We start from the raw sequence: 18,376 nt of genomic DNA, 5'->3' as shown, positions 1-18,376 counted from the left end.
GTGTAAATTTCAATAACTTTGCAAGAATTTGAGCAGAGGCGAATGAACATTCAGCAATCACTCATAGGGATAAGATCGGGTTAAACTGCAGTGCATGGTATGATTCAAATAGCCAAGGGCACAATTACAGAACAAAAATGATGAATGCTAAATAATACATGCAATAAATTTTACTTTAATTTACCTGGCAGACGATTAAATGACTATTGTAAGAAACTTACAATCTTCATCAACAGTAAAGAGGAAAAGTTTGCTTCATGTGCAGCAAGTTCAAGGTAACAATTTGAAATGGACAGTGTTACCTGACACGGACACGGGTGTTACAATCCGACTCAGATTTGGGTGTACGATCCGGCAAAAAAAATTTGGACACGCAAAATATAACTTAGAATCCAACACGGGTGTCGGAATCCGACTCGGATTCAGGGTGTTCAATTCAGAAAAAAAAAATGTAGACATGGGTGTTCGGGTAAAACTGGAAATGGATTGGTCTCTGTGAATCAGACATGTGAAACCAGAGTGGAGAATGCAACAAAATTCAGCACATGGTGAAATTGTATCTCTAATAAGCAGCACAAAGCAAAAGAATTGGAATACAGAAAGGCGTATTTTGCAGCTAAAAAAAAGATAACTAGGAAAAGATGTCCGTCATTACCAATATGCAGAACATTGAACATATACTCTAGGCAAGTCATACCATGTTAATCTTCCCACACTCGACAGATATGAAGAACATTCAATAAAAGGATAAATGTGGCACCAAAAAATTACCACATAATATGCAAAAAGCGAGAGAGAGAGAGAGAGAGAGAGAGAGCTCTGGTTTAGATTAGGACCAATTAAGCTGTGTGCTTCACAACAAACTATTGCGCTGCAATATGGAAATTTACTAGTCGTTGAATGAATGAAGAATGGAATACAAATAGTGAAGGCATGTTAACAATCAACATAACATACTGAAAGTACTGTAATACTTCAGAATGCCACGAAGAACTACCAAATTGCACAGAACGCGATAAAGCAGCAAAAGGAAGACCAGACATCAAACACCTGTTTTAACATGAATGATGAGCGAAAACACAATTGCTAATTTTCCCATACACACAACCAGACAGGGCTATCGTAGATATCTAAAGCAACAGTTCAAGACGCAATTCCAATTTTAATAGCATAACACAAGCTATCCTGCTGATAATTATTGAAGATGAAGAACTAGCTAACCTACTGATAAATACAGAAGATGAAGTAAGACCCCCCAGAGGCTTAACACGGCATGTATTTGCCACTTGATTTAAAACTAAATGGTTCAGTTGGTGTTAACTATTAGATAACCAGCCAGATATGCACGCAACATAAAGAAAGACCAATCATACAATTGAACTAATGGGACGGATAGTTAGGAGAGAAGGTCTATCATAGCAAGCCACAAGAAATTGTCAGATAAGCCATATATTCACTGATGATAGGTTTTGTTCTCCATTTTTCTCATTCAGATTCTTGTTATTTAACTATCCATTATTCATTCAATGGGCAGAGGTGGTGGTTTGTTCTCCCCAACCCCTGGAATAAGCCCAAACAACACACCAGCATACATCTTGACTGATTCTTTTAAATACACATCCTTAAGCTTCTTGAAGCACTGCAGGGTCAGCAGTGAATCAGAACCAGCCTGGTGACTGGTCCCAACACGCTTGACACTGAGCAGCTCAGCAAGCTTGCTCAGCCCGCCGTATAGGCCACCGCCACCGCAGAACTTCATGAGATGCTTGATGTCGTACAGCACCGGGAAGAATATCTTGGTGAGCTCCACGAACTCATCCAAGGTGTCCGGCATGTTCCGCCCGGTGAGCAGCCTGAGCAGGTAGCCGAAGTCATGCCCACTGTGGAAAGTGATCCATTGGACATCGGCGTTGAGCACGACGCCAGATGACATCAGCAGCTCGGCGAAGCGGGCGGTGTCAGCGCCCTCGGCCGCGAAGCGGTCGAAGTCGATCCCGCTGCGTCGGAGCAGGTCGATGGAGTCGGCGTTGGAGGGGTCGGAGCGCGGGTCGAAGCCCCGGAAGTTGAACTGCCAGATGCAGCCCCGCCCCCCCGTGCCGCACGGCGGGAGCGCGCCGGTCTCGTCGGAGAGGGTGAGGCCGAGCTGGATGAGCTTGAGCAAGTTGACGTTGCCCTCGAGGATGGCGTAGTTGTGGTCGCCGAAGGTGCGGAAGTTACCGACCGGCTTCACCACGATGCCGGGGAACTCCGTGTCCATGGCAACGTACGGATACGCGTCGACGACGCCGCGGATCACGGCGAACTCCTCCTCCAGGTTCCCAGCCCAGACGTCGCGGATCTCCACGCCATCGGGGCTGTGGGCGGCGGGCGGCGGGGCAGCCATCGTAGCAGCCGGCGCATCCAAGAGTTCGGAGAGGCTTCGGGAGGACGAGCGGCGAGCCGACCAGGCTGTTCCGGCGACAGCTAGGGTTAGGGTTTGCGAGGTCGGCGAGCGTGGGCTGTCGGCGCGGGTCGGTGGAGGCAGTAAGAGGAGCAGGAGGGGGAGGAGGCGGACGCGGAGGAGAGCGGTGGGCTCCAGTGTCAGCGACTGCGAGAGCCCATGGGAGGTGAGCTGCGGGTGCCGAGGTGCGAGCCGAGAAGACGGGAAGCGGATCTTGCGGGTCGGAATCGTGGGGAAGAAGGTGAGAGGAAAGCGGAGGCTGTGTGCTGCAGGCCGCCGGAAGTGGGCCCCTGCCACGTGTTCAGGGCGGGTGCGGGGTCAGCGGCTCCACGTGTTTCTGACCGGTGGGACTAGTCCTCTAGTCATCTGGGTCCGCTTGTCAGCGTGATTTCTGTGACGAGCAAGGTGTGTTTAGTTTTCGGAAGAGGTTTCTAGTAGTATAAATAGGTTGAGAAAAAGTATATTTAGTGGAGTTATATTTATTGAAAAGAAAAAATATTTTGTTGTTTGTATTTGTCTAGACAGATTGAATTGATTTTTATTTGGTCGATTGAATATAAGGTTGTATGCGTGAATGTCAGAGTTAGGGTTATAATTGGTTACTCGTATGAAGATGATTTTGTGACATTAACAGTGACCCCGTCTATATGAGTAAATGTAAAGCCTCCCTTCGTTGGTTAGGATGATACTATATATTTATATTCATCGAGTCATATTAGAATAATTATATAGATAATTAAACATGATTTTCTTTAATATTATATATATGTATCGGACTAAATTGAGAAAATTTCAGACAACCAAACCTAACTAGCTAGGTTTTTGTTTACTTCTCCCGGTTTCACTTCTCGTTGAGCGTGGACCCTATAATTACTTCTGCCAATATTATTGATGAGCGAGCCGTAGGACTTTCGTTTGCTTGTCAGTACGATTGTTGCACGGAGTAAAGAGTAGCTTACAGAGACGGCGGTTTTTCTTTTTTTTTCCTCCTGTTTCCACTCGTCGTGTTGACCCAAGTATGAACATGTCATTACTTGTCCATGTTATTGATAAACGATTAAGCGACACAGTGAGCCGTAGGCCTCTTTATGTGCTTGTCATTATAATCGTTGTGGTGAGTGAAATGTTGCGTGTGGAGTCGGTGATTTTTTTCTTTTTCTCGTCGTTGTTTTCACATGTTGTATAGACCCAAGTAAGATCACGATATTTTTTAGTCCATATTATTGATAGGTCATAGTACGTCGTAAGCCTCTTCCTTTGATTATCGATATGATGCTGTGATGATTGAACAGTTGCATATGATGGGAACGGCTCTCTCTCCTGTTCTTTTTCTTCGTTCCAGGCATTGTGTTGATCTAAGTATGACGACGTTAGTACTTTGGTCCATGCCATTGACGGGTGGACTGTAGTCTTCTTGTTTGCTTCTAAATGTGATCGTCTGATCGGTGTAGCGAGTGATGAGTTGCTTTCAGAGACAACGGTTTTTTCGCTTTTTCATGGTTTCACTTGTTGTGTTGACACGAGTGTCGCCGTGCTAAGACTTTTGCCCTTTCTTTTTTTCCTTTTTTTTTTTTTTTTTTTGCTTCTACACATCTTTTTGGCATGAGTATAACAGTATGATACTCTTGGCTGTTGTCTCCACAAAATGTAATCCTTGCATGCCTTTTTTTTTGTGAAAGTATGGGATAGGAGAAGAATGGAGGTTTCGGGGTACCTTTTTTCCTCGTCGAACTGGTGTCATTGTGAATGATCGAGTACGCGAACTGCAGTTCCAATGGAAACGCAATCTACACGTATGAAAATGTAATGACTTATACACGTGGGCACATGTACTCCTACTTAACCTTTCAAAGTGCCTCGTGCGTTGTACAAAGAGCATTGCAATGATTGAGGATAGTGTTTCGAATTTTGAAAGTTTGTAGCAATGGTGATGGTAGTGCATACACTCACATGTATGTACAAGAATTTGTATGCTTCTCTCTTTCGCCTGGAAACGTGAGATTTTGACAAGTCACTGCTCGTAGCTATCGTTGTTTGAGATTGCAAAAGAAACGACAGCAAGTTACACCATAGGTTGATATAATATACCCAATGATACCACTCTATAGTTGCTTCCATGTTACCCTATCATTGTTACCATAACTATGAAAATTTGAGTCGAAGTTCGTGGGAAATTCCGAAATATGATTGTTACATATGCACATAATCTATCATTCCACATAATTCCAAATCTAAACTCAAATATAGACATTGAGAAAGGAGAGAAAAATTCATTGAAATTTGATTTTTTTTTGTTTCTCCTTATATACATTGTATTTTCATTTGAATTTTTATTGGGTTCCTGATTATATCATACCTAATCTAGCCAAGATTTTTAGAACTTTTAATGAACATTTGAATCACCCTTTTGGTAATTTAGTAACACGGTAGCACGTAGAGTCATAGTACCCTAAACATGTTCACAGCACGTGCCACTCTCGACCCATTTCTGGGAGGGTGGTGACTGGTGAGTGACGGATCTAGTCCGTCGAAACCATCTCCATTGGTTAGGTAACGAAGATTACGAAGACATGACATGACATGAGAAGCCAATGACAGAAGAGGGAGTATGTGATGCAAAGGCATGATTAATAATCATACTTTCCCCATGCTAATGTCTGAGCATTTTCTTGACATCGAAAGGCGACTTTAATATTGCACATGTATTAGACATGAACGATATAAAACCAAGGGGTCGATTGCTGCCAAACTCGAGCCATTACACGCGTCTTCCGATAGCTTGTGTTCAGGATGTTGCTCCACACCCGAGAGAGGTAGTTACGCAGCAGCAATGCAGCTTCTGTTCACAATTTTCTGACTGCTTCAGGAACCAACTACCAACTCGATCGGAGTTTGACGATCCCATGCGTGATGCGATGAACAAGTTAAGCACTCCAACTCTGGCTTTAGTACCCAGAATGTCTTGCAAAGTATCTGTTTAGAAGAATCCTTTTACAAAGAATGGAAGCCATTTAAGCCAGCATGTCATCAATCAAATTACGCATTGACCAATATAAATCAGAATCAGACCAATGATACGAGGATCGCACTTCAGATTATCCACATTGCTATGCAGGCTGCACGAAACAAGAGAAGCATTGGTCAGTTGCCTTGATTTCCGGTTGCGATGAGAGCATCTAGTCATCAGTCATGTACATAGCAGAATAAAGTAATAATCATCTCACAAATGAAGGTACGGACCTGCAGTTCAACACTAGACTAACAATTGTGTTAAAATCCTTACCGCGTCTCATGTAATTGCTATGCCAAAAATGGCGAATATCAAGTGCCCTGGGAAAAAAATATTCCGAATAAGCAAAGCTTCCCCTTTGGACTCACTTGTCTGCTGTGGCAGCTTTCTTGAGGGGTGCTCTCGTTAATTTGAGACGACTTGAAAGAGGATATTAGGGGCTATATAATGTTTTAGCATTCCTGATACTCCTTCAGATCCAGCATCAATGAACTATTCCAGTATATCTGAGATGCACTGCGCTCAGAAAGTGTTGAAGCAGCTAGCTCAGATGTAGCAACTTCCATGGCCTCAGCTAAATCTGAATCCCAGAGTCCTAGCCTGCAAACCTTTCTGTACACTTCAAAACCTGCAGCTTTCAGACCTTCTGAGAAGAAATTATTTAGTGAGGGACTTTCTGGGGAGTTCGCCGAGCCGAATGCCAGTTAGGGCCTTAGGGGTCATGGGTGGGCCGGATAGAGTTGGGCTTTTCTTTGAAATGGGAAATATAGATGGCTAAATGGGCCATGTCTATTGGGCTAGCCCGAGCTAAGCTGGGTCAGGTCGGTACGGTACGAGGTTATGGGCCGTGCTTAGGCCGAACGTATGGCACGACTCGGCTAAGTCGGGCCGGCACGAGCACGACCCAGCACGGGCCGGCACAGACGGGCACGACCCGGCCCGGTATGTTTGGACCCGGCTATTTTATATTTTCTATATATATTTTTAATTGTGCAGCTATTTTTTTATCTATTTTCTATATATTTTTTAAATTTTGTAGCTATTTTTATTTTTATTTTTTCAGGCCACCCGTGGCACCGTGCCCCTCTTGCCCATCGAGCTGGCCATACCGCCGAGTCGCAATCGTGCCCAAGCCAACTCAACACGGCACGATGCATGACGAGCCATGTCGTGGGCTGAGGGTGCGGCAGGCGGGCCGGCACAGCATGACCCGTTACACTAGCTAGGCCTATCGGGCTATGCCTAACCGGGCCATACCTAGCTGGGCCCATGCTGTGGTCCAACTGACTCATTTGGCCATCTCTAGGGGTAAAGGACAGAGTTGGGTTGGTCTGCAACGGAAGATTGTTGGGCCGCCATTATGAAGTTATCGAGGCAGAGAGAGATCAGATGGCCCGACGAAAATTATAAGGCCGTGATTGGTCACCCGGATACATCGTAGTCCGGTGGAAGCATATATTCACCTAGAAAAAATATGGTTTTGTTGTCTACGTCTACTGTTGTTCTGGTATGATCTAGTAGATACAAATATATTTTTTTATTCTGACCCAAGAGCGATGGAAGAATTGAGCTAAACTCTAGGATCTGGCCTGGCAGATGCAGTTGCATAGTGCCATGCAGTGCAATGGGCCCACAAATCATGTGCATCTAATGTCTTATATAGATTTAGATCCGATCAACCAAACAAAAACTTTGTTCAGCCTATTCAGATAGATATAATCATCAAAGCATTTTTCTTTTCGGCAAATATGATTTCGTTCAATGTGCTTCCTTTTAACCTGCATATATGATCTATGCGGGCCGCCAATACCCTAAATTTTTCCGAATAATCTAGGAAGGGGAATTCAATTCATCTATCAAACTAGGAATCCAATTATGCTACGCATGTTAGCACAGCTATCATATTCTCAAATCTACTTCAAACTTTAAAGCCTTGAGATAGTACTGTATAGCTCGAGCGAGTGACAAGATTTATTCTTCGCAAAATAATGGTATAGAAATATTGTAGCAAAAGTGTTGATGAACCATGATCAAAATTTACAAACAATCTACCTGCGTTTTACCGATTCTAGTAATTGGTTATGAATATTTACTATACTCCATTCAATCATAAATACTTGATATTTTGATTAAAATTTGATTAAACTTTTAAAACTTTAACGGTCAATAACTTCCAAAATATTTAGTTTAGAAATATAAAAATCATATATATAGATTTATCTTAAAAATATTTTTATAATATTATAGTTTTATTAGATGTTATAACTATATTCTAATAGAAAATAATAGTTAAAATTGCATGTCAAAGACCGTGAAATATAAAAAATATCATGTACTTTTTACTGGATGGGGTATATTTTTGCAAGCGTAAATTGTGTCGTGCGTACCAAATTTTGCACAGTGGGTCCAACCTTGTCGCTAAGCTGGATACTGCACAAATCCATTACTAATTGTGAATACGGGTGCACTTCGATCATAATCGCGCCCTCATGGAGCTAACCGGGCCGCCGGCGTGGCGACTGATGGCCAGTCGCCCTGCCGATCGGGCTGGCTCTGTCCGCGCGCGCGCTTCGTGCTTCCTAGAGTTGCTCTTCTTTTTCCTCTAGATCGAGCAGATCAGAGATGATCAAATAGGTTAGTCGTACCGACTTGGTACGGGCTCGGTTCAGTACGACCTGATAGACCTAAATACTATAACGGGTTATGCCGTATTGATCCGTGTGTCGTGTCCTTAGCTCATAGTATGGCTCGTGAAGTATAGTACCATGCTGGGTTGGTCCAGGTACGATTGCGGCATGACAGACCGTGCCGGGTCGCTGGGTGGTGGGGCTAAGTGGCGGGATCGGCAGGTGGGGCAGGACGGAGACGGCGGGGCGAGGGCGGGTGGCCGGGGCAAGAGCGGGCGGCAGCCGGGGTGATCGGACGGTAAAGTGAGACGACGCAGGGGCGGAACGGGGGCGGGCGAGGCGGCGCAGGGACGAGCAGCTGGTGCAGGATGGGGCGGTGAGGCGGCGCAGAGACAGGTGACCGGTGCGGGGCGGGATGGGTTCGCCGCCTCAAACCATTTTTGACGGCATTAAGATCCCGATCAAATTGAAAAGCTTCCATGAGAGCATAGCGAATTGTTCATGGCTCCGTGGAACACCGAGTGCCCGAGCAGAGCTGCATATGGGTCCGGTTGCATGCCTGGTCTAGCACGCTGGCTGCACGCACGGTGCCAACCTGCAAGCCTGACAGGACAGCCGTCACACACCACGCACTGCCCCCGCGCCATATGCTAGCCGGCTCGCGCTGGGCACCCCGTGCCCATGCGTGCCACGCCCCTTGGCTGCTGTCACCACGGGCGCGGCACGCGTCGGCCCCCACGCCTCCACGCCTCACCCGTCCAGCGGAGCAACCCACGGTGGCTGCCCACATAGCGGCGCGCGCGTGTGCACGAGTACTAGCCCCTCGTCGCCGGAGTAGAGTAGACGTCAATTCTGGCCGCCTCCGTGTAACACATGACTCCTTTGGCTGGTTTATCTGGAGCGACCAATTGTGATAATCATAACATATCTATCTTTGGATGTTACAGTTTTTTTTAAAGCTCGGGATCTTCAAACCACAGTATTTTTTGCGGTTTTGAGAAAATATATGACATGCTTGGTACTTACTGTATTTTGCTTTGTAAAAATAATCTTGCATATAGCTAGCCATTACTAATTAAGATACAATCTTGCAAGTTCATGCGTGCATGAGATGCACTAACATGCATTTGCGGTGCGAGACTATAGTTGTAGTCTTTATGCCAGATTTTTTTAAGTTGGATTTGAGTGAAGATTTAAAAACCGAGAGCAACAGGTGTGCACCTTTCATTAGCACCGTACAAAAAGAAAAAAAAATCATGCATGTATAAGGTATCCATACCAGGGGAAAGATCGCATGTGTGAAAACGTACTGGACATGATACGGTGGGTAGGGAGTGGTCAATTGAGCTCGGTATTAGAAAAAAAAGGTACTGAGTGGATTTTTTTAAAAATCTAAAAATACCATGGCATAGAAAAAAGAGGTACTGAGTGGATTTTTTAAAAATCTAAAAATACCATGGTATTTGGCATACTATAGTTTACAAAACAATGGTTTTTATTGCACCAAAACACCTGGAAGTATTCAATACTATGGTATTAGAAAACATGGTATTCCCTTAAGACTCCAAATATACTTTGCATCCAAACATAGCCTAAGAGCACAATCAAGCAGGAGTTCAAGACATCACCACAAATACTTCTACAAATTCAAGCATTCACTCAAAGTTCGATTCAAACGGATAGCACCAACCAAACAACACACAGAGTTCACCACCAATTGCACATTCGCTGCAGCAACGAACATCAAACTATAGCTCGATCTCTCAATTTCTCAAAGCAGCACTGTATGTACACGCGGTAAATGGCAGTAGCGACCAGTAGCTCCGAATCCTTGAACGCCTTCACGGTCACAGCGCCGCAGCACCGACTACTTGCCGAAGATAGACTTGATCCACCACAGCCCGCCGTCCCTGGGGCTCTGCTCGCTCTCCGGCGGTGGGTCCGGGTGCGCCGTCTTGCGCAGCTTCGACACGTCGTACCCTTCCTCTTTGGCCCTCTCCACCAGCTCGTTGTACACGCCCTCGTCCATGTGCGGCTGCCTGCACAAGATCTGCACACACAGACGTACACACACATGCAGATCAGCAGATGCATCTAGAACACAGAGATTGACAGGATTCCGATTTCCAAGGGACAACAATTGAATGGAGAGTAATTGGCGGCTTGGGCCGGGTTACGTACCCAGAGGTACTTCAGAGAAGGCTGGCCGACGAGCGCGTACTGGTAGTCGTCGTCCACGTGGAGCACCCAGTAGTCGCCGGTGACGGGGAAGACGGGGAGGAAGGGCGGCACGAAGAAGCGGACCTTGAGCTTGGCCTCGTCGCTGCCCGTGTCCGCGCGCCAGGCCGTGCCCTCGATGTGGCCGCGGCGGCCATCCGTCCACGTCTCGTTGAGCACCTTCACGGTGGCGCCGTCCGGGTTGAGCGCGTAGGTGGCGCGTGTGTTGGTGCCCGTCTTGGGCTGGAACGTGGACGGGAAGCACGCGATCTCGTACCACCGCCCCGCGTACCGCTCCAGGTCGAGGTTCCGCACCACCTTCATGGTCGGCGCGTCGTCGGCTGCCTCTTGCGGCGGCGGTTTAGGCTGTAGAAGGGAGAGGCGGCGATGGGGATGCTGGCGCGAGCGGGTGAGGAGGGAGGGGATGGGGATGGGGGCAATAAAAGGCAGGTGCGGGGGACGTGGAGGATTGTGGACGATACGTTTCAAAGTTGCTCGGTGCCCGTCGCGGACGGGGCTCTCCTTCGGCTTTTGGAGGCGGGTTGCTGCCGGGTTTTTGTCTGCCGACGCGAAGTTGCGCGGGCTAGGTTCGTCGTGCCGGGGTCGTTTTTGGTTTGGTGGTGGACTGGTGGTCCTGTCGACACCGTGGGAAGAAAGAACAGCGAAACCGCAAACGTATACCACAGGCGCTCGAATTGGGCATCTCAGCTAGGACATTAAAATAGATGTGAACTGTCGGGAAAACCTTTAATCATTTTTATTTTTGTATTTTTTAGCTAGACGGAAACATAAATGTGTAGATGGAAACTGGAACGCTCAGGATAAATCGAAGGGTTAAAAATGAATTAGTCTGATCCAAAAATACCAGTATTACTTGGAATTAAAAACACAAAACAAAAACATTAACCCATAGAACTATCAAGACATGTTAATATATATAAATTTAATATGATCTTCAAACAACAACAAACTAATTAGCAAGTCGCATCAAAATAAAAATGTTATATAATTTTTCGATTCACATGCTATATATTTTTATCTATCTTGACAAAAAAAAACTGCTGAGAAAAAAACTTAACAAAAAGAATAGAAAAAGAAAAGAAATTATAGTGTAGCGTTTTCTCCTACCTGCTACTTTTTGCGAAGAGTCCAATAAACTATTCTCATATCGACAACAATAGAGTAGCCCAGCTTACTTAGAAGCAATAAACTTCTCAACTAAACTAGTAGATGAGGTATTGTGTTGGTGGGCTATTTAGAAAAACAGAATATCTTAGATTTTCTTAGAAAAAACAGAAACCGACGGAAAATATCTTAACAATTTCTGACCTCTTTTTCGTTTTTTGCTTGTAAATACGAAAACGATCGAAAAAACAAGAAACGGTTCCGGACGGGATAATATTTTTCCGTACCGTTATCAGCCCACATGTTGCTCGGTGCGCGTCGCGGACGGGTTCTCCCTCTCTCACTCGGCTCTTGCTCCATTCAGCGTGCCCACGTGGCCACGTCGGTTCCTGCTCAAGCACCCAACAACCTTCGCTGCCTCCTTCGCCTCCTCGTCCTCCCCGAATTCGCCCCCGCGCGCGCTCCCCAGAAGGCTAGATCCAAACAAAGCCCCCACCGAGATCTCGCGCGGGCCGCGCCCCCGACTGCGGCGAGGAGGAGGCAGCAGCCGTCATGGAGGCGTCGTCGTGGGACGCCCTCCGCAAGCAGGTGACCCGTCGACATCTCCCCCACCCTCTCTGCCCCCCCCCCCCCCCCCCCACGAAACGGAGCTTCTCCAGCCCAATCTGATCGTCGCTTGACGGAAATCTGGCTGGTCTCCGGAGTTGCTTGTTCCGTTTTGGCATTTGCTCTAGAACTCTAGCCTCAGGGGTCAACTTTCCCTAGGGTCTGGGCATAATTCGCCTGCTAGAGTGGCCATCCATGGAAACTTGGGCATTCTGGAGAGCTTGGAGCAGGTGTCATCCGGTTGAGCGGACTGAAAGTCTGAGACATTGCTGTAACGTTGACCTAATTGCCAGGATTAGCACTTGGGAGTGTTTGTGTTTATGTTAAAGCGCCGTTTTTGTTTTGGGCAAACCTGGAATGACTGAGCTTACTCTGAGTTTAGAGCCAATGAAGTTTTGCACGACTGATCTTGTTGGCGTGGTCAATAAAAGTCAGGATGAGCGCCACTTTTGTGTTCAGACTTCATCGTTACATTTGTATACGACATAATCCTCCGCATCATTTTATTGCTAAGGGAAAGGGGTGTGATATTAGAAATAGTAATTGCTTAGTTTGGTGCGGGGCGGAACCAAGCAATTTTGAAGTTAGAAGATTTAAACTTAGAATCCCTATCCTCTGCTTAGAACCAGACGGTTCAAGTCGCAAGTTTGTGTTCTCTCATTTTTGCATGAGTTCTCATTTGATATATCCCCATGCCTACTAATATGGTATTTGTAATAGCACATCTGTCTGCATCTCTTAAATAAGTATTGAACTTTCTTGTCCTACTTGTTAACTGTAACTGTCCACTGTGTTTGAAATACCTTCTGTTTCCTTGAAGGCAAGGAGACTGGAATCTCAGCTAGATGACCAAATGAATGCATATCGTAAACTGGTTTCTATGAAATCTGATGGTTCAGAGAGTGACATTGAGTCTGACATAGAAAGATCGCTGAAGCAACTTCAGCAAGTAAATTCTCAAATGCAGACTTGGGTATCATCAGGAGGCTCTGAAGTCCTTTCTCACACCTTGACTCGTCATATGGAGATTCTGCAAGATCTTACACAGGTTACAGTTTCCTCTTACAGTGTTCAATTCTTATAAACTGTAGTTATCGTCTACTGCAATCAACTTGAGGGAAGCATGATTTAGTTTCGTAGCTAGCATTTTGCTTGCTCCCACCTTAAAATCATAACAGAGTGCTTGTGGTGTAAGTATGCGATGAGTGTAAAAAATGGGTAGATTATTTTGCCTCAAACTCACTTTGCTTTAATGTAATGCAGGAATTCTACCGCCTCCGATCAAGTCTAAGAGCTAAGCAACAGCATGCTTCCCTCCTCGACTTGAGAGATTTTGATAGAGCAAGGTTTGATGTTGAAGAGGCTGCGGACTCCTCTGATCAATCTCTCGTCAAAGAACAAACTGCAATCAGTAGGAGTACTGGACAGGTATAATCCATTTCCCCTCTCCCCTTTTTCTTCTTTGTCAGATTTGCCCTTTTTTTTTTCAGGTGAACTTACTATGCCACCATATTCTTGAGGACATCTAGTTCCACTGACTAGATGGTTCTCTTTTGTCTATATCCTACTAGAAGAACCATTAGTTGCATTTATTCTCGTCATAATATTCAGGTGAAGTGTTACTGAAACGGTCAGACCATGTAGAGAAACCTCTTGAATTTCAATTAAGTTTATGTATCTTGTATTTTATAAATGTATGAAGTATCCCAAGCGTGTTGCTATGGGACTGCTGACAGACATCGTCAAGACTCTGGATAGTTTTCATTATCTGAAATAGCAGATTGTAGGATAGACAGTGATGACACGTTGTTACATCATTATGGAAACTATGTCAGGAATTGAAGAAAGACTGCAGGTATGAGTTTTTATGAGACTCGGAGTGGTTTTAATTATCTAAAATTTGCAGAATGTGGGATAGACAGTAATGGGCTAATGGCATGTTGTCACATCATTATGGAAACTACGGTCCTGTTTGGCAAGGCTCTAGCTCCTAGCTCCATCTCATATCTGAAGTTTGTAGGCTAAAATAAAGTGGTTTAATCCTATATGTTTAGTCTAAAATAGAAATAAAATAACTCACCCAAACACCTTTGGTATACGTATATGCTAGCTCCAGCTCCATGAATTCGTAGAGCTAGGAATACCTAGCTCCAAGAATTTGTGGAGATAGGGCTCTGCCAAATAGGCCCTACGTCAGGAATTGAAGAAAGACTATCGGTATGAGTTTTTACGAGGTTATCACGTAACTTGTAAGATCATGTCTACAAGCGAAATAGGAACCTCTTCGCTTCTTCAATTAGTGGTTGCTCACACCAGTTATAACAGAAGAGACATGTACTGGGGTGTTCATCGAATAGCAACACTTGGTAACTCGCACACATGGACTATCTCTGTTGAGAATATTTTCAATTCAAGTCTGGCGTTCGCGCGGTGCTACTCTTGGTCCCATTATTCCTTGTCTCAGAGCTGCCAAATGTAATTCTGCATCCTTCTACAAAAGTTTCTTATCCTGGATGCAAAGTTTTGCTTTTGATTTACAATTCATTATATAGTTGCTATCACTATCATTTTAGCAATTCAGATCATTTTTATCTGGTAAGGATATTTACGTTGAAACAAAATTACAGATAGATAATGTGATATCTCAAGCTCATGCAACCCTAGGTGCACTTGTGTCGCAACGGTCGACATTCGGTGGAATTACTACAAAAATTAGCAACGTTGGCAGTCGGCTCCCTACGGTATTTTCCATATCCTTTATAGTTGTTTCCAAGTAATTCATTCCAACATCTTATATACATCTGACTCCATTCTCCTGCAGATCAATCACATCCTTTCATCAATCAGAAGAAAGAAATCGATGGACACGATTATTCTTTCCCTAGTTGCCTCTGTTTGTGCATTTCTTATTTTCATCTACTGGTTGTCAAAGTAGTCTTGTCAAATCAAGGCGTTATAGTATTGTGAGTTTAGATATGTAGTATACATGCTAGCCATATATGTTTGTACTAGATTACTTCAATGTTGTTATATAGTTTTAATTGTGTTCAAGCTACCTCAACTATCGCTCAGATTGAGCTGCTTCACCCACATTTTATACATGACTCAGAACAGAATTTACTTAATCTGCTCAAATATTTCCACGCTGCACCTATCACGGATTCACGGGTCTTGGGCATTGCAGCCAAATGTCCAGTGACGATTTTTTCTTAGTAATTCTGGATGCTTTTCCGGCCACTCATTTGTGTTTTCCAGCCATTTATTTATGATAACCTATACATAACACGGGAAAAGGACATCAACATGCTGCCATGATGTCACACCCTTTTTATAAAGGGATAAAATTAGATGCAAATCATATATATGCTACGATCAAATTTCATACATACAACGATTTTAACAGTGTATCACACATAATACTATTATTACAACGTTTAACTAAAACAAAATAGATAGACCACAAAGTCTTTAACTAAAGTATACAAATTAAACACAATGAAGCTCTCATCTTCCACATGCAATTGACCGGATGATCCATTAGTTTAGCAATCTTCATCTTCATCGATGTAGAAGTCTGGTTCTCCTTCAATGTCTCTATTGTCTGAGCAGCGGTTTGATGCACATTTGGATGAAAATAGCAAGTGTGAGTACAGATCTTACTCCGCAAGTGTGAGAAATATATGACATGCAAGCTTAGATTAAAAGAATAGGCTATAACAGGTAAATTTGTATAAATGCTAACTATGCTATCGTAAAAGAGTTATAAAAGTATCTTATTTAACTATGTGATTCATCATTAGACTCCTAACTCCTAGGAATATCTCCACATGTTTCCCAACTACCTGAATTTCATATCAGATTTTTAAACCAACCAATTTGATACCCATCACAGGTAACCAAGAACCATCCACTGACATTTACACTTCACAGGTAACCAACCAAAACAACTAAACCAAACAAACTAATCATGTGAGAATCCAAGTCTCTTATGACCGTGAGCACGGCTGATATATTAGGGGTTTTTTGTAAAAAAAATAGGGACCTAATTGTAATTATGGAAAAGTTTAGGGGCTAAGATGTAAAAAGATAGGGCTTTTTGGTAGATTCAGAAAAGTCCAGGGGCTTATTTGCAAAATTGGCTACTTTACTGAATTAAAACAAATAGAAGCTAATTGTATAAAGGTTTTGCTGATGTGGCATGACACATGGGCAGATATTGCTGATGTGGCCAGCTGATGAGGGCGATGACGTGGCTCTGGCGGCTAACTGGATTAAAGTGGCCACGTGTCATCATGCGGTTGGCTCGACGAAGGGGTATGCAAGATCTAATTGTGGCCTTCCATCTTGGATCCGATCACTCAGAGATGGGGGAGTGGATTAACCAGCCGGCAATAGGGAGAAAACGGCTGCGAGAGGGGAACCACGGCGGCGAACTCGTCTGTCGGAGGATGAACTCCTGTCGCAGGGATCCCGAAAGACCCCCTTTTTAGAGATTCGGCCGGGGGGATGATCCTGAGCGAGCTTGTTTGGGAAATAAGCGGGAAACGGAAATAAATGCGGTGGCTGGTGGGAGATGATCGTCCTAGTGCGAGAAAGATGGGTGCACCGGGGTTTAGACAGGTTCGGGCCGCACGGGGGCGTAACACCCTACTCCTGTGTGAGTGCTATATCTATCCTCGAAGGGAATTCTTCAAGGATGTAGCTGGTTACAAGAGAGAGCAGCTTACAGAGAGCTTGAGGCTCTCGTGTTCTAGCTTGGCTTGAATTGGTTCGAGCGTCTGCCTCCTCTTTCTTTTTTCACACCCCCTTTTACGTGTTCTCCATCCTTTCCTTTTATAGGCGCACTGACCTCGACATATCCTGAATGGGAAAGAGGGGGTGCGAGTGCCAAGGTGCCACGGAGAAAGGCGTCATCATTCCGTCTTGGCGAAGTGACAGGGGCGGTGAAAAAATGCGGCGCGCATCCGACCACCCGCCACTGTGGAAGCCCTCGGGCGCCATAAAGGGGGCCCACCGGGCAGCCTCAGAGGTGCCCGGTGCGCCCACCCTGTCTTGTCTTTCTGCCAGGGCAGGGTGGCAGGCGGAGCGCTTCGATTCTAGCAACGTTATCCCGAGGCACTCGGATGAAACGGGACGGGACCCGTGCATTTAATGGACCCACGCCCCCCTGCCAGTGCATGGCAGGGTCTGACACTAGGGCGTGGGCAGCTGAGAATGTCAGGATGTCAGGCCGCGCGTGCCTATCAAATGCGGCATTGGGCCTTTGACTGGCTGACCCCCCGACGATGGGACCCTTCGGGTCGTCGGACGGTCTTGCGCGAACCTTCGGGGAACCGAGTCCTCGGGGGCTGCCACGTGCAGCCCCGAGCACTCTCTCCCGAGCACTTCGGTGGGACCTTCGGGGAACCGAGTCCTCGGGGGCTGCCACGTGCAGCCCCGAGCACTCTCTCCCGAGTACTTGGGTGAGACCTTCGGGGAACCGAGTCCTCGGGGGCTGCCGCGTGCAGCCCCGAGCACTCTCTCCCGAGTACTTGGGTGAGACCTTCGGGGCACCGAGTCCTCGGGGGCTGCCGCGTGCAGCCCCGAGCACTCTCTCCCGAGTACTTGGGTGAGACCTTCGGGGCACCGAGTCCTCGGGGGCTACCACGTGCAGCCCCGAGCACTCTCTCCCGAGCACTTCGGTGAGACCTTCGGGGAACCGAGTCCTCGGGGGCTGCCACGTGCAGCCCCGAGCACTCTCTCCCGAGCACTTCGGTGAGACCTTCGGGGAACCGAATCCTCGGGGGCTGCCACGTGCAGCCCCGAGCACTCTCTCCCGAGCACTTCGGTGTTTGGATCATCGGGGGACTGCAGTACTCGGGGGTAAGTGAGAAACCTTCCGAGCACTTTCTTCCCGGTACTTGGACTCTGCGGATCATCGGGGAACTGGGGTGCTTGGGAGCCTAGAGGCCACGGCCCCGAGCACCTTCCCCCGGGACTTAGTTTCTTCTTATCCAGCAGGGTGGATCTCGCGGGATGGTGACATGTGGCGGATGGCCGGCCCGGTCTCGGGATTCAGGGACCCCTGGTTCCTAATACACCGACAGTAGACCCCGGGTCCATTGGTAGGCGACGGGACGGAGACTGCGAATGGGCCCTTCGTCGCGGCCGAGGCCGAGGCTGGCGCAGACGCCATATGGCAAGCTTTCGAGAGATGGCCCCAACGGGAAAATGAGTGGACGCGTGTCCACACAACTTCCGAAGGGTATGACGACCATACGGGTGGCACGCGCGGTCGCCGCGCAGATCGAGGAAAATACGCCTGGCAGCCGCTGACATCGTGCGATCGGCGGGAGGTTCGCCTGGTGGTTG

At 46.2% G+C, this 18,376-nt stretch overlaps 3 protein-coding genes across 3 annotated transcripts; 1 reads left to right on the top strand and 2 right to left on the bottom strand.

The window, feature by feature from the left end:
• Positions 1-1,450: 1,450 nt before the first annotated feature.
• Positions 1,451-2,753, bottom strand: LOC133899000 (probable CCR4-associated factor 1 homolog 7). The gene has a single exon (XM_062339864.1). The coding sequence runs from the start codon at positions 2,381-2,383 to the stop codon at positions 1,520-1,522; it is 864 nt and encodes a 287-aa protein (XP_062195848.1). The 5' UTR covers positions 2,384-2,753; the 3' UTR covers positions 1,451-1,519.
• A 6,939-nt stretch (positions 2,754-9,692) lies between these two features.
• On the bottom strand, positions 9,693-10,865 carry LOC133899415 (temperature-induced lipocalin-1-like). Its single transcript, XM_062340402.1, has 2 exons — positions 10,259-10,865; positions 9,693-10,127 (listed from the first exon to the last, which is right to left on the bottom strand). The coding sequence occupies exons 1-2, from the start codon at positions 10,616-10,618 to the stop codon at positions 9,945-9,947; spliced, it is 543 nt and encodes a 180-aa protein (XP_062196386.1). The 5' UTR covers positions 10,619-10,865; the 3' UTR covers positions 9,693-9,944.
• Positions 10,866-11,722: 857 nt separating this feature from the next.
• LOC133899570 (Golgi SNAP receptor complex member 1-1-like) lies at positions 11,723-15,150 on the top strand. The gene is made up of 5 exons (XM_062340566.1): positions 11,723-12,007; positions 12,846-13,073; positions 13,289-13,453; positions 14,653-14,766; positions 14,847-15,150. Exons 1-5 carry the CDS (start codon positions 11,972-11,974, stop codon positions 14,958-14,960), a joined length of 657 nt encoding a protein of 218 aa, XP_062196550.1. The 5' UTR covers positions 11,723-11,971; the 3' UTR covers positions 14,961-15,150.
• The last annotated feature ends 3,226 nt before the right edge of the window (positions 15,151-18,376 follow it).

This window comes from Phragmites australis, chromosome 18 (assembly GCF_958298935.1).
Source record: "Phragmites australis chromosome 18, lpPhrAust1.1, whole genome shotgun sequence".
Taxonomy (NCBI): Eukaryota; Viridiplantae; Streptophyta; class Magnoliopsida; order Poales; family Poaceae; genus Phragmites; species Phragmites australis.
This window is presented reverse-complemented; position numbering and strand designations above follow the sequence as displayed.

Excerpts from the sequence above, each read along its gene's own strand:
- LOC133899415 (XM_062340402.1), bottom strand. The coding sequence starts at position 10,618 with ATGAAGGTGGTGCGGAACCTCGACCTGGAGCGGTACGCGGGGCGGTGG. Across the intron at positions 10,128-10,258 it reads CTTCTCTGAAGTACCTCTGG|ATCTTGTGCAGGCAGCCGCA; the intron begins GTACGTAACCCG and ends CTGTGTGTGCAG.
- LOC133899570 (XM_062340566.1), top strand. The coding sequence starts at position 11,972 with ATGGAGGCGTCGTCGTGGGACGCCCTCCGCAAGCAG. Across the intron at positions 12,008-12,845 it reads GGGACGCCCTCCGCAAGCAG|GCAAGGAGACTGGAATCTCA; the intron begins GTGACCCGTCGA and ends GTTTCCTTGAAG. Across the intron at positions 13,074-13,288 it reads TTCTGCAAGATCTTACACAG|GAATTCTACCGCCTCCGATC; the intron begins GTTACAGTTTCC and ends AATGTAATGCAG.
- LOC133899000 (XM_062339864.1), bottom strand. The coding sequence starts at position 2,383 with ATGGCTGCCCCGCCGCCCGCCGCCCACAGCCCCGATGGCGTGGAGATC.